This window comes from Nannobrachium achirus (genome assembly GCF_963921795.1).
Source record: "Nannobrachium achirus genome assembly, chromosome: 9".
NCBI lineage: Eukaryota > Metazoa > Chordata > Actinopteri > Myctophiformes > Myctophidae > Nannobrachium > Nannobrachium achirus.
In genome coordinates, this window is record NC_137818.1 from 57,611,859 (window position 1) to 57,628,450 (window position 16,592).

Below are 16,592 nucleotides of genomic sequence, written 5' to 3' on the forward strand. Positions count from 1 at the left end.
ACGGCTAATGCTATGCCACGCTTGCTTCGGCGGAGGCCTGAACAAGCAGTAATAATCCTTTGTTATAAAAGGAAATAACCGTCGATTTAGGACGGAACAAGAATAAGTATTCTTAAGTACGGGTTAATTCAACACTCGCCAGTGGGCGACTCCTAATGCCACCGCTTTAGGCTAATGCGCGAAGAATAATAATACAAAGGCTGAGTTTCAACTTATCTGAATGTGATATCGCAGAGAGTGAAAAGAGGATGTTACTTCCGCCTCCGGGGGCTTATATAGCCTGGAGGCGGGTCACTCCGGTTTGAGTGACAGGCCCTTCCTACCTACGTTAGTACGGGAGCTGAAGTAGTTTCTCTGAATGATCGCCAGGGGGCGTCATTACCCAAGTGGGAGGTCATCCTGGAATATTGACAGTAAACACACTCCATGGAGTTATTGGATTTTGTGGTGTTCATCTCCACAACCTTGATAGTGGAAAGCTGAGAGATAGATTGATGCAATGAAAGAAAGAATAAATAGAGAAACAAAATGAGTTTACAGCGAGAGAGACAAAACACTGAAAATGCATGATGGAAGGATACATGTATTTCTTGCAAAGATAAAAAGTTACTAACTTGGAGGCTGACTCATCTTAATAAGTGTAGTAACTGGTACTATTGAGAGGCCGACTACGCCACCTCCCGCTTGTGGAGGGGCAGGAGGAACCCTTAAACATTAGAATGTTCAACACTGTGAAATGTGACCAACTTCCCCTAAAGAGGAACAATTTAACATAGACACGTTATGGAAAAATAGGACATACTATATTACAAAATAGCTTCCCTCTCCTCTGGCTAGGGAAGGGAGGGTCGGCCTGTGCACACGGTACTATCAAATTAATATTGGGGGGAGAGGGAGGGAAACATCCCTGGCACCAAACAACTCATGCAATATAACATGTAATATTCAATATAAAAACATGCAGTGTCAGGGATGAGTTAATTTCATAAAGGCCCTGCGAAGCTTGACCAATTTGACCCTGCAGCCGTACAAACAGACACCAATTGACCAATCACAGTCCGGACAGACACAGGACAGACTAAAGCTCGATTCCCATTGGATTAGTTTAACCTGAGGACCCCAGATGTAGGAATCGGTTAGCACTGAAAAAACAAAACAAAAAAAAACTTTGCTTTGCAGTGAATGAATACACAACTCCTGCAGCACACTGTATGGACAAGGGCGGGAAACAATTCCAGCACCACAGCTGAAGAACAAAATACATTAAAATACACAAAGACCCATACAACGCATAGAATGAATACTGTTTTACCTGTATTTCCAGGTCTCTAGACACAGCACAGCAGTTCATTGGAAGTCACTTCATTGTAAATTTAAATAAATAATTAAACAAACAAACAAACAAACGAATACATGAATACATTTGAATAAGAGAATACAACGATGACACAAAAGTGCTATAAGCATGATAAGCATCCATGTTTTAAAAATACAATAGCCTATAAACTAACCAACAAATGCCAGCAGTAGCATTGGCTGCAACAAACAAAAGGGCAGCCTTTATACACATGGTTATTTTGTGCTACACAAGGTTGTGCTTTGGCCTACCATGAGTTCTCCTTCACCCACCCTGTATGAGAGGAGAAACACCATCATCTGTAGCAGAGTCAGAATGTCTCTCTACGTGTAGGAACTAGACTTTTATATCTTCCTGTACTTGACTAGGTCAGGTGTAGTAGGTGCACCATTCACCTGGATGTCCCAGTTTCATGAATTTGCATTGACACATTCTAAATTTAGGGTGGCCTATTTTAACATAAATACTTACTGCAGCAAAATATTTTGCAAAACTGTAACATTTTAATAACATAGTGGTTCTCAAACAGTGGTCCTTGAGGAATGTTGGTTCCTCATTGGCTGTTAATTGTTACAGTTACTATCAAAACCTCTACCGGCTGTCTGTCAGTCAGTCAGTCAGTCAGTCAGTCAGTCAGTCAGTCAGTGAGTCAGTCAGTCAGTCAGTCTGTCTGTCAGTCACACTCACACTCACACGTCACACTTTTACCCTACTCATATCTCCGCCACCGTTGCCTCTATCCATGCCAAACTTTGCACACACACTCCTTGGTTTGCCAAACCTCAACCTCCACCCCATTTCTCACATGGCCCTCTTCTTTAGCGCCACCATGAGGCCGATTCTTGCAAAACACATTTTGGACACTGCTCCTACAGATTTTGCCCTAAAATCATGCAAAGCCGTACACAGTATCTCTAAAGTCATGTTATCAACATGGATCTGTCCCATTTACCATATTCCCTCCTCATTGGCTACCATTGCCTTCTAAAGTTTGTGTATGCGACCTAACGGTCGCTTATCTCCCGATTAGGGAGTCTTACTGGTGATGATGTTGCCAGAAATGCTGGTCCCTGATTGGGCTACGGTCTGAAACACGGGCAGACACCGAGATAGGCACATTGCACACATGTACATACGCAGCTGAACGCAGTACTTGCGCGCTCTGCTGGCGCAAGTAACTAGAAAGTTGCAATTCTGGGAAATTGCAAGTGTGGTTGCACTGAAGCGAGTCACAAGGAATCCACTGGGAACAAAGCCACACAAGACAGATGGAATTAATCAACTACGCTAGATACCAACTATGGTCCAAGCACATCATACTCTCCATTTGCACACTTTTAATCCATGAATAAATACAAGACAGAAAGAATTCTGTCTTGTATTTATATTACATATTATAATGTCACTTCTTCCTCTGATGTCACTCCTGTCTTATAAACTTGTAAAAAGTGATGCTATCTGGGTTGTAAGGCTGAATATCTTGTACAATATAATGTCCACTCAGAGGTCAGAAGAGGGTTAACAATGAATGATATAGTTCAAGGTTCATGGTTCAAGGTTGTACTTTATTGTTACGTCTTTTGTTCAGGTATATAAGAGTAAACTTGTTTGCTTTCAGACAATGCAGTGGTATCTAAAATAACAGCAAACCACATCTAAAAAATAATAATAATCTAAAAGCGGTAAAAATAATACGTCGTAGAAAGATGAGAAAAGAAAGAGAGTGCAAAAGGCAAAAGAATAATGAGAAAAGAAAAGAGCATCCTCAAATGTACGTGTATAATGTTTGGCATATTCTATACGCCATATTTTTCCAGTAGTTGCTACTGTACTGTACTTAACTTTTTTGTAAACATCTTCACATTATATACTTTATGTTCTATGTGCAACAGGTTAGTATATTCAACTTCACAGTATACATTTAAGTACAGTAGGGGGGCGCTAGCGATTCCTTTTGCCCTGGAACTTTCTCGTTCTTGACAGTTTGTTCATGTGCCTGATTGTTCGTGGAAAGAAGCTTTTTTGCAGTCTGTTGCTAGTAGCTTTGAGACTGCGTAGACGTTTTCCATGAGGCAACATCTTAAACGGACTGTGTTTGGGATGGTGAAGATCTTTAATGATTCCACAGGCTTTCCTGACACAGCGTTCGTCGCATATTGTGATGTCTGATTGGACATTATATTATACATAACTGTATATATATATCTATATATATATCGGTTCGATATATATATCGAACCGAGAACAATTGTGTGTTACCTGTAACAACCACACAAATTCCAAATTGGAAATAACCTAACTTGTTCCTATAGTTGCAAATGATTTGTCCACACTGAAAGTAGAAAGATTATATGTTGTATTGATATGACAATGACGGGCCGTAGGAACGCATGCGGCCCACGGGTTGAGTACACTGCTCTAGATAGAAACCAGGCTTTAAACTGTAATGAAAGCCTGGTGAATGTGAAGTTAAGTTAAACAGCCTTTCCTGTCACACACTGTGACACACATGTCCATTTTGCCTTTTGTGAGTGTCTTGCGGCTGAGTGTGGCTGTCAGATATCTCCGGAACATCTTGCAAAGGAATATGTAGATGAGTGGATCCAGACACACGTTCATGGTCGACGGCCATATGGTGGTCTCATAGGCGATGTTGGCGGTGTTCAGTGCTCTGCATTGGTTTGCTGTGTTTGGGGTTTGGTTCAATATGAAGGGCAAAGTGGCAAAGTGGAAGGGGGCAAAGCAGATGAAAAACACTGCTACCACAACGAAGACCTTTGCTTTGGTTCTGCGACTGGTCACTTCAGAGCTGCTCCTGGAGGCTTTGTATGACTCGTACACCTTCCTGCTGATGAAGGTGTAGCAGAACAGCATCAGAACCAGTGTACTCCAGAACACCACCTGCACACAATACATCAATAGAAAGAACAACAAAGACACCATGAGTCCATCCTCCGTCTGTCTGTCACGTCACACTTTTGGCCCTACTCTTATCTCCGGCGCCGTTGCCCCTATCCATGCCAAACTTTGCACATACACTCCTTGGCTGGCAAACCACAACCTCCGCCCCTGATTTCTCACATGGCCCTCTTCTAGTGCCACCATGAGGTTGCTTTTTGCAGACAACATACCGGTACATGCGACCTGACGGTCGCTTATCTCCCGATTAGGGAGTCTTACTGGTAAATGATTAGGGAGTCTTACTGGTAAATACCAGTAAGACTCCCTAATCGGGAGATAAGCAACCGTCATGTTGCATGTACAGGTATACACATGCAAAAAGCAAACTCATGGTGGCGCTAGACGTGACGTGACGTGATGTGACGTGACGGACAAACGGACAGACGGAGGGACAGAGGGACTGACTGACAGACAGCCGGTGGAGGTTTTCATAGTAACTGTGACCTGACGGTCACACCTACATTGGGTTGGTTATGACTAACATGGAATACAGTATATCACAACAGTTACATTTAGACAGTTACAGTGCAAAGTTAACCATGTATTACCTGAAAAACATAGTGGACTGCCTCATACATTTGCCGACCAACCCCACTCCACAGGTCGATGCACTCCAGTTTGCCTCCAGAGAGCTTTGGTGGCTTGTCAGCCAGGATGACAATTGGCAGTGCTGTCGATAACAACACCACCCAGACAGTTCCACTCAGCACCTGACCAACCCTGACCTTCTGCACAGCATATCTCCCAAATGGCCGGACTATCTTCAGGTAGCGGTCCAGACTGATGAGGCCCAGAAAAAGTATGCTGACATACATGGAGAGGTGGAACAGAGGGTTTGAGTATCGACAGTAGAAGACTCGCAGGCGCAAGGAGCCTACACCTGGATACTTCAGTACCCTGACAGGGATGGTCAGAGTCATGAGCATGTCAGCCACCACCTATTGGTGAAGGATCATATTATTAATCACTTTGAATGTTTTTCTATATGTTTGCACTGACAAATACATTTCCAACACACACTCACCACATTCTTTAGATAGACCATAAATGTGGAGGTAGCAGGGATCTTGTAAAAGATCCACGCAGCCAGACTGTTCAGTACCAGTGCCACTAGAAAGAGGACACTATATAGATAGGGAAAGACCACCGATGTCACACTGGTATCTAGAACACATTTGGAGTTATTGGATGTTGTGGTGTTCATCTTCACAACCTTGAGAGTCAAAAGCTGTTAAGAGGGAAGAATAAATAGAGAAACAAAATGAATTTACAGCGAGAGAGACAAAACACTGAAAATGCATGATGGAAGGATACATGTATTTCTTGCAAAGATAAAGAGTTACTAACTTGGAGGCTGACTCATCTTAATAAGTTTTAGTTGTGTAGTAACTGGTACTAATGAGAGGCCAACTACGCCACCTCCCGCTTGTGGAGGGGGCAGGAGGAACCCTTAAACATTAGAATGTTCAACACTGTGAAATGTGACTAACTTCCCCTAAAGAGGAACAATTTAACAGAGACACTTTATGGAAAAATAGGACATACTCTATTACACAATAGCTTCCCTCTCCTCTGGCTAGGGAAGGGAGGGTCGGCCCATGCACATGGTACTATGAAATTAATATTGGGGGAGAGAGAGGGAAACAGGCCTGGCACCAAACAACTCATGCAATATAATGTAATATACAAAATACAAAAACATGCAGTGTCAGGGATAAACATATACACCAATAAAACCAAAAGGTCCCACAGTGCAGTCCCAAGAGAGAAAGGAAGCTGTGTGGACGGACCCAGCTTTGAACTATGACACAAAGAGGAGAGAAAACCCATCGAAACACGTCACTATGAATACAACCTAAAAGTCTATGCCACTATACCTCAAATGAATATGAATAACTCAAATAAACAGCAACAAATAAAAAAGGGTCAAATAATAGTGGCTTTTCCTCTTAGGAAACAGACAAAACACATTAGTTGCCAGTGCCACTTATTAAATAAGTAACACCCAGTGTGAAGTGAGCGATGCTATTTGTGAGTTAATTTTATTAAGCATCCTGCGAAGCTTGGCCAATGTGACCCTGACCGTACAAACACCAATTGACCAATCACAGTCCGGACAGACACAGGACAAACAGACAAAGCCAGGTGTAGCAGCATAAACCTACTTTGCTTTGCAGTGAATGAATACACAACTCCTGCAGCACAATGCAAGAACAAGGGCGGGGAACAATTCCAGCACCACAGCTGAAGAACAAAATGCATTAAAATACACAAAGACCCACACAACGCAATGAATACTGTTTTACCTGTATTTCCAGGTCTCTAGACACAGCACAGTAGTTCATTGGAAGTCACGTCATTGTAAATTGAAATAAATAATTAAATAAACAAACAAATACATGAATACATTTGAATAAGAGAATACAACAATGTTGACACAAAAGTGCTAAAAGCATGATAAGCATCCAAAAAACAATAGCCTAACTAACCAACAAAGACCAGTAGTAGCATTGGCTGCAACAAACAAAAGGGCTGCCTTTATAAACAAGGTTATTCTGTGCTACCCAAGTACACAAGGTTGAGCTTTGGCCTACCATGAGTTCTCCTTCACCCTGCATGAGAGGAGAAACACCATCATCTGTAGCAGAGTCAGAATGTCTCTCTACATGTAGGAACTAGACTTTCATATCTTCCTGTACATGACTAGGTCAGGTGTAGTAGGTGCACCATTCACCTGGATTCCCAGTTTCATGAATATGCATTGACACTTTCTAAATTTAGGGTGGCCTATTTTAACATAAATACTTACTGCAGCAATGAAACAACCCTTTAAGAATATTTTACATAACAGTTACATTGTAATAACATATAGACCAGTGGTTCTCAAACAGTGTTCCTTGAGGGGGTTCCAGGTGGTCCCAAGCTAAATGATGGAGAGTTGGTAACCAACCCTTAGATTTTTAACTCTTGTTGTAAAATGATGGTTTAATTTTACGCTCTCAAGAGTTAAATTATTGCTAAACATCTGCATTACTTAATTTACGAGAAGTCTACACAATACAACTAGAGAATGTAGAAGAATTATGTTTACGTTTGCCTGTCATCTCTCCTATGGTAGGCCTATACCCGTTTGCCATTATGAGTCCGTTATTTTTGCATGGAGGTGTGGCTGTGGGCGTGTTGTTGCTATTCCCCCAAAATTGGTATTTTGGCAACATAGATTTAGGAAAGCGTATAGGATCCTAACACCACCCGCTTTGTCAGACGCTCTGCCACTTCATTTGGTGCTTGCAGGCGCACTGGGCGGTGGGCGCACAATGATATTCAGGGGTCTCCTTCTGACCTAGTTATACGGTAACTTATCCATGAATCTCAGTGATTCAATTATTCCCATAATCAGCAGAAGTGAGTGTCATTTCCTTGTGTCATTTGTGTTAAATAACTAAGATAGTATATTCAAAGAAGACGATGATTTGCGGTGCGGTTCGCTCTGTTCAGTTTGGTTAATTCTTCTTCGCGCAGGATATAAAGTAAATATCTGATTACAATTATGTATATAGCATTCTCTAGTAAGTGTAGATGACAGTTATACTGTACCTATCAAATATGGTTTTATAAAGCCAATCAAAGCTCAGAGCTTTGAGATTCAAGGTCGGGAAATGGCCACTTTGGACAGGGGCGCACTGAAGAGCTTGCAGATCAGCTATTTTCAAATGCCAAAGTTTATATATTTAGTAGGTCCCCAAAATAGCAACCTTTGCACGGGGAACACCCCTTAAAAGTACTTAACCCCAAAATTGAGCAAATAGGGCCCCAGATCTATAGAATCCTCCAGCAAAGTTATAGTAGGCGAATCAGTTAATTGGAAAAACTAGCTGCTACTCCCCTTTAAACAAGTCTCTGATTACTTAGAGTGATTTAGTGTGTGGATGATGCATCTTCACACATTTTTTGGGAACATGAAACATATTTGTTAACCATATTTGATTTGATGTCATTACTACAGTCTGTAGTAATATGGAATCTCCACCAGAGGACTCTGCCGGGTCATTATATATAGGCCTACTCTACTGTCTTCATATTTTCCATCTTTCTACCCCTCTACCCTCACCCCATCATAGAAATCATAGAAAATGCAATATGCAAAATATCCATAATAGCCTTTTCGTCATATTTGTGTTGCAATGATGAAGTGCTTCTAGTGTCAAACTATATGTATTCTCTAAATGTGTACTGTAAGACAATGAAGCAGCCTACCAATACTGTAGATCATGTACCGTATTATCTGCTAGCACGTCATAGCTTCATTGTCTACATGTATTGTATGCACATACATGAATACACATGAAAATAAAATAAAAACATTGATAAATAGAACTTGCAAATAGAACAAAAACGGAATTTAGAAGAAGCAGAAAATAGTCATATTCATTACCGGAGGACAGTATCACATTTAGAAACCAGAGTAGAGACAATCTACTATAGGCAGCACATATGTATATATACAGTGTTAACCCCTTTTTGACGTATTGACCCCCTAAATACCTACAGTACAGTGTATTGAGACCTAGGAAATTCATACTTTTTGCTTATGAACTTGTGATGTGCATGTGATACATGTGCTGCCATGTCTTCAAATCAGATTTCATGAGCGTCTACTTGGAAGCCATACATACAATTTAGGCATTTAGCAGGCATATATGATATCATATTCAAAATAATCAAAATAACATTTTGGAAACAAACCTAGCTTGTTCCTATTGTTGCAAATGATTTGTCCACACTGAAAGTAGAAAGATTATATTTTGTATTGGTTTTGATTGATTGAAGACTTTATTAGAAGTTTGCATAGGAAAAGGTAGTTTCATGACAGTATACAGTTCACTGGTACACGGTCTAATAAAAGGATATCCAAGAAAGCCTGATGACAGACAGATAGAACATACTACTATGCAGAGGATATCATCAATAGCAAAAAGGAAAAAAAGGAGTAAAACAGAAAAAGAAAAAAGAAAAGAAATAAAATATATTTACAGTGGAAAAGGGGAGGTAGGTATAGGCTTTGTCTACAAGTTTCGAGTAGCAGCCGCCTGTAAGTGACTTTTCAGACAAGGAAGTTAGGGATTTACACTCCTTTAAGGCTTTTGGTAGGGCGTACTACATGTTAGTGGTATAGCAGGAGAACAAATGTTATCCTTTTTTAGAGCCAAATCTGGGTTGAATGTGATTAGTGGAGCTGCCTCTGGTGTTGTAATTGTGGACATCCTTGACGTTTAGGAAGTATTTTGTCAGGTACATGGCTACTGTGAGCCACCCCACAGTTAAAAAGTGATAAGCGGTAAGGTAAGCCCAAGAAGGAAGGCCAAGCAGGTTGTTTTGGGCTGTTTGGAGCCTTGTGTTTAAGGCATTTGGGACATCGCAATATCATGTGGACAACATAGTCATAGAGGGGCAGAATGAGTGCACCTCCTAGAGTACCACTACCAGCGGGGCGATCCTCTGTAAGAAACTAATTTGTTAGTTGATTTTTTTTAATACCTTAGTAGTCATTTTTTCACTGGAAAGGTTTGCCTCTAAGATGCAACCCAGGTAGGTGATTTCGTTTTTTCTTGTTATTACAGTATCACCCACTTTGATTTTGAAGTTAATGACTGCTGAGGTTATGAATTGACCCAAAGAGGATGGATTTGGTTTTACCTAAGTGTATTGATAGTTTATTGTCATTGAGCCAGGTGCAGATCTTATTTATCCATCATGACCATGCCGCAATATTTGCCTGAGTCTACCTCATGTTTGATGTAGTCATTCAAATAATGAAGGCATGTGTCTGTGGAATGGGATTCTCTGAAATCAGATTGGAACTCTTAAATCTATTAATTCTCTTCTAGATATCTAGCAAGTTAAGCTGTTCGTAGACTATTTTTTCCATTACTGGATGGAACTTAGAATTGAAATCGGGCGGTAGTTGCCAGGGTCGAGTTTACTGCCTTTTTTAGTTTTTTTCTCACATGGCACTCTTCTAGTGCCACCATTCTTGCAGACACATTTTTGGACACTGCTCCTGCAGATTTTGCCCTAAAATCACGCAAACCGGTACGCAGTATCTCTACAGTCATGTAATCAAAACGCATCAGTCCCATCTAGCGCCACCATCTGGACAATTCTTTTAAAACACATTTTTGGCCTATTTGTGTATTCAAATAGATAAGTGACCTAACGGTCACTTATCTCCCGATTAGGGAGTCTTACTGGTTATGTGGGTAATGATTGGAGCAATGGAAGCGACATGACGAGCCGCAGAGACATGTTGCAGGGGTTGAGTACTCTGCTCTAGCTAGAAACCAGGCTTTCCACTGTAATGAAAGCCTGGTGAATGTGAAGTTAAGTTAAACAGCCTTTCCTGTCAGCTGTCACACACTGTGACACACATGTCCATTTTGCCTTTTGTGACTGTCTTGCGGCTGAGTGTGGCTGTCAGATGTTCAGGAAGAGAGAAGAGGAGCACTCGTCAGCAACGTGGTTCATATAAACATTCGTCTAGGGTGCACGGCTCAGGCAAACATTGAACGTAGAACAAGGACGCCAGCACTCACTTTAGAATGAATTCTTCTTGTTTATTAAAAGGTATCACCCCCAGCAGCCATCAGAACATACGTACGTCTGATGGCTGCTGGGGGTGATACCTTTTAATAAACAAGAAGAATTCATTCTAAAGTGAGTGCTGGCGTCCTTGTTCTACGTGGCTGTCAGATGTCTCCGGAACATCTTGCACAGGAATATGTAGATGAGTGGATCCAGACACACGTTCATGCTCGACAGCCAAACAGTGGTCTCAAAGGCAATTTTGGCGGTGTTCAGTGCTCTGCATTGGTTTGCTGTGTTTGGGCTTTGGTTCAATATGTAGGGCAAAGCGGCAAAGTGGACAGGGGCAAAGCAGATGAAAAACACTGCTACCACAATGAAGACCTTTGCTTTGGTTCTGTGACTGGTCACTTCAGAGCTGCTCCTGGAGGCTTTGTATGACTCGGACACCTTCCTGCTGATGAAGGTGTAGCAGAACAGCATCACAACCAGTGTGACACAGAACACCACCTGCACACAACACATCAATAGAAAGAACAACAAAGACACCATGAGTTTGATTTGAAATCTTTGGTCCATGTTTGGTGTGAATGCAAAGGCGGTGCCAAAGATTAGATGCGCACAGACAGACAGACAGACAGACAGACAGACAGACAGACAGACAGACAGACAGACAGACAGACAGACAGACTCACTGACAGTCTGACAGTCTCACGGATAGACTCATGAAAAGACTCATATTACGAAAACACAATCCCTCACCTTCGGCTGTTCTGGCCTAGTAGGGGATAATAAATACTACATTGGGTTGGTTTAGACTAAGATGGAATACAGTATATCACAACAGTTACATTTAGACTAGTGCAAAAGTTAACCATGTATTACCTGAAAAACGTAGTGGACTGCCTCATACATTTGCCGACCAACCCCACTCCACAGGTCGATGCACTCCAGTTTGCCTCCAGAGAGCTGTGGTGGCTTGTCAGCCATGGGCCAGACGGGTTGTCGGTATCAAAAAGGTGGCAAAGGTTACCATGCATTTTTGAAAAGCTCTATATCTGTAGATTATATTTTGGTATGATAACCCTTTCTTAGACCCAGCTAAATTGGTGTTATCAGCCTCTAGAGTTGGTGTCCCATTAACATTACATTACAGGACAAAAAGTAAAAATATTAATCTGCTTTTAGTAGCATAAGAGGGGTCAAACTAGGGGTTTGTCATGATGCCGAATCCATTGCAAGCATTTGTTTTGCACAAAAAACATTCCTTGGGCTATACATGGCCTCAGAATACGATGCATGTATGGGTGTGCATTCATGTTAGTCAGAGGCCTTAGGGTTTTATTTCTCGTGTTAATCAGTCTAAAAGCGCCAAATTTTGCACAGATGTAGCCCAGGGCATGCTCTAATGATTTAGCTAGGGTGCCCGAGTCGGCGACCTTTGGGGTCGCCACAGCTCCAGAAAAACAATGGTTTAGTGATGAAAAGTGATGAGTCATCACTTCTCTGAGTTTTGTGGATGTTTTCTGGAGCCCGAAGGTCACCGACTCGGGCGCCCTAGCTAAATCATTAGATAATGCCCTGAGGCTACATCTGTGCAAAATTTGGCGCTTTTAGACTGATTAGCATGAGAAATAAAACCCTAAGGCCTCCGAATAACATGAATGCACACCCATACATGCATTGTCTTCTGAGGCCATTTATAGCCCAAGGAATGTTTTTTGTGCAAAACAGATGCTTGCAATGGATTCGGCATCATGAAAACCCCCTAGTTTGACCCCTCTTATGCTACTAAAAGCAGATTAATATTTTTACCTTTTGTCCTGTAATGTAATGTTAATGGGACACCAACTTTAGAGGCTGATAACACCAATTTAGCTGGGTCTAAGAAAGGGTTATCATACCAAAATATAATCTACAGATATAGAGCTTTTCAAAAATGCATGGTAACCTTTGCCACCTTTTTGATACCGACAACCCGTCGGGCCCATGGACTTTAAGGATGACAATTGGCAGTGCTGTAGATAACAACACCACCCAGACAGTTGCACTCAGCACCTGACCAACCCTGACCTTCTGCACAGCATATCTCCCAAATGGCCGGACTATCTTCAGGTAGCGGTCCAGACTGATGAGGCCCAGAAAAAGTATGCTGACATACATGGAGAGGTAGAACAGAGGGTTTGAATATCGACAGTAGAAGACTCGCAGGGGCAAAGGGCCTACACCTGGATACTTCAGTACCCTGACAGGGATGGTCAGAGTCATGAGCATGTCGGCCACCACCTATTGGTGAAGGATCATATTATTAATCACCTTGTAATGTTTTTTCTATGGGTCTGCACTGACAAATACATTTCCAACACACATCCCTTCACTCACCACATTCTTTAGATAGACCACAAATGTGGAGGTAGAGGGGATCTTGTAAAAGATCCATGCAGCCAGACTGTTCAGTACAAGTGCCACTAGAAAGAGGACACTATATAGACAGGGGAAGACCACCGATATCACACTGGTATCTGGAACACACTCCATGGAGTTATTGGATGTTGTGGTGTTCATCTTGACAACCTAGAGAGTGGAAAGCTGTTGAGATATAAGGAAATCAAAGGAAGAAGAAATAGAGAGGGTTAGAGTGAGTTTTCTACACATTGTCTCGTCTAGTGATTCATATCCAGTTAAAAGTGAACTGTCGTAGTCTTGCCTCACGCAAAGGCTCATGCCAAAGTTGAATAGACTTAAAGAGTGGTTGAATGTGCTGAACTTAAGTTGAAACAAGGTATTTAAGACTTGGAACGTGAAGGGATGTTTGTGATATAGGCAGAGCTGGATCCCTGAATGGGCCCAGTGGCCCAAAGGTCATGGGGTCCTTTAGAAAAAGTAGTGAAACGTCAATTAGCAGATCAGTCAGTCTATCAAATAATTACAAACTAAAGGGCATTGCATTCTACACTACCAGTTATGGTTTTGCAAACCATAACTCATATATTTTTTTCAAAAAGATTAAAAAGAGAGAAGTGACTAAGTTACAGAAGTGGTTAAGTTATCATCATCATGTGTGAAATGTGTTATACACAGGTTTCCCACGGTCATGACATTCCTGGCAATATTTTGAAATTTGAAAAATATTTTTCCAGTACTGGAAAAGTTTTGGAATTGATCAAGGATCCTGGAAGGTCCTGGAAAAAATGGCTATGCATTGCTTTTGGTTATTGATTTTGTTCATAAATCGACTTTGAGGCTTCCCTGCCACGATTTTCGTAACTTTTGACGTGGGCGCGTGCGTGTCCATCGTGCATGATCCGCATGCACAACTCAGTCGGTTCATGGCATGTCTTTGGGCATTGTACATAGGAGTAAGAGACTTGTTATTGCGCTGAATGATAGTTATATAGTCCTGGAAATTGAGTTAAATACTCTGGAAAAGGTTTGGAAATGTTTTGGAAATTCATTCGTAGAAATGTGTGGGAACCCTGTATACATGTCTCACCCTGCAGGTTTGAAATGTCATCATTTTAGGGTAGGGGTGTGCCGATACACAAATTTCACAATATTGAACAATATACAATATAGGAAAAAAAGGCTATATGTTACTTTAGTCCGGACTTGTCCTTTAACCATGCTAAATCGATCATGAGCATGCAGAAGCGTCAAATGCGATCCAGAACTTATATTGCCCACTTTAAAAGGGAAGGACACAGTAAAATGATTGCATTGTTGATCAACAATTAATTTGTTGCTCTTAAACGCCAAATATATTATATTACCCCTAACCCTATATTATTATTATATTAAATTGAACTTACAGTGTGTGGTCTCAGGAGCTGAAGTGTGTCTGTGTTGTCACAATCCCATTGAGTCTGCCATTCTTCCTCGAAAGATAAGAATTTCAGCTTGAATCATTCTCAGCACCATATGGCCTAAAACACATTTTAAATGACATGAAAGCACCATGGTCTAAATAAAACAACCCTACAGCCAAACACCATGACGAAGACACATTTCTCACGATGTGAAGACCACAAGATAAATCATTTCTCAAAACCATGTTCTGCTTTATAGAAAAGGGGGAAGAAATGGCTGTCAAAACACCCTGTGGTTTATGAGTTTTCAGGTAAACCTTTATTTTTATTTTTTTCAAAATAACCCATAAGGCAGCTCTCCACCGCACTGACGTCAATGGTGGTAAGCGCTGGAAAGAATCTGGAAATCAAAAGTGGGGTCTGGGGACCCCCAGGGGTCCTTGGTGGGGTTCCAGGGGGTCGCCATACTAAATGATTTGATGGAATGGAACCAAATGGACCCTTATAGGGCTGTAACTCTGAGAGTGTACAAATATAACCAAATGGACTATTTGTACACTCTCTTATATGGTCTGTGGTCTCAAAGTGGGGTCCAGGGGTCCTTGAGGGGGTTTCAGGGGGTCCCCAGCTAAAGGTAAATGGTGCATTTATTTAGCACTTTATTCCAAAGCCCTTTACATAGATTGTGCATTACATTCACTCATTCACACACACCTACACAGATGGTGGAAGAAACCATGCAAGGCATGAACCTCACTCTACCCCTGAGGCACTGCCGCCCCCTTGGAATTTGATGGTTAGTAACCGTAACTCTGAGAATGTACAAATGGAACCAAATGGACCCGTTGGTTCTATTTGTACAGTCTTACAGTTATGGTGAGACTGCATTAGACTGCTGTGGTCTAATGCAGGGGTTCTCAAAGTAGTGTCCGGGGACCCCCAGGAGTCCTTGAGTGGGTTTCCCCAGCAAAATGTACTATTTTCCAAATAGTATTTAAATGTATCTTTTATTTTGCCCAAATTTGGAGATGAGCATGCTGTCATCCACCATGGTAACAGCTGCTTGCTGAAGCAATGCCCAAATTTGGAGATGAGCATGCTGACATCAATGATACTAAACAGTGTCGCAAACCATGACAACAGCCGCATGCTGAAACAATGCCCAAATTTGGAGATGATGTCAGCCATCTGTCTGCATGCTGACATCACTGATAATAAACAGTGTCGCCACCATGGTAACAGCCGCATGCTGAAACAATGCCCAAATTTGGGCATTGCACAACTAGACGTCATTGGTGACTGTTCTGCCCAACGGGCACCGGTCTGGTTTCTCCAACATTACTTCTGAGACTCCTACATTCAATCCCACATATAATGTGCATACCCCCGGTGAAATAGAGCTCGACCTTGGCTCTGACGCAGGCTCGTTTCTAATCGGCAGGACCTCTGACGAATGTCTGGTGGGACTCTTTCAATACTTAGCCCGGTCTAACCCTTTGGTATATATTTCTCTACTAAGGTCTGTCTAGAGTGCTGGACTTAGCTTAGTGCTATGCTTAGCTTAGTGTTTTTTTAAATCTAAGTCAGCATCCATGCAGACTTATAAGGGAATTACCCACAGTTCATAGTGTGATGAGTGAGAATGAGGGGAATCCTCCAAACGTCAATTATTTAATATGCAAATGGGGTCCATGTTCCCCAGGTTCTATGTTCCTCTCTCTATGTTCCCCACCTCACAGCGTTAGTTTTAGTGAGGTTAGGTTTAGGGTTAGGGGTAGGTTTAGGTGGTAAGAAAGTGGGGAACATGGAACCTTGGGAACATAGAACCTGGGGAACATAGGTACGGTCCCGTGAATCCTTGTACCCAGGGCCCCAGTGGTGTGATA

The 16,592-nt window shown here is 41.8% G+C and overlaps 1 protein-coding gene across 1 annotated transcript; it reads right to left on the bottom strand.

Annotated features, from left to right (window-relative positions):
- Nucleotides 1–3,826: 3,826 nt before the first annotated feature.
- LOC308291007 (P2Y purinoceptor 13-like) lies at nucleotides 3,827–13,465 on the bottom strand (the record flags this gene model as incomplete). The annotated part of the gene is made up of 3 exons (XM_080732920.1): nucleotides 3,827–4,258; nucleotides 4,867–5,256; nucleotides 13,283–13,465. 3 exons carry the CDS (start codon nucleotides 13,463–13,465, stop codon nucleotides 3,827–3,829), a joined length of 1,005 nt encoding a protein of 334 aa, XP_080589046.1.
- Between the last annotated feature and the right edge of the window lie 3,127 nt (nucleotides 13,466–16,592).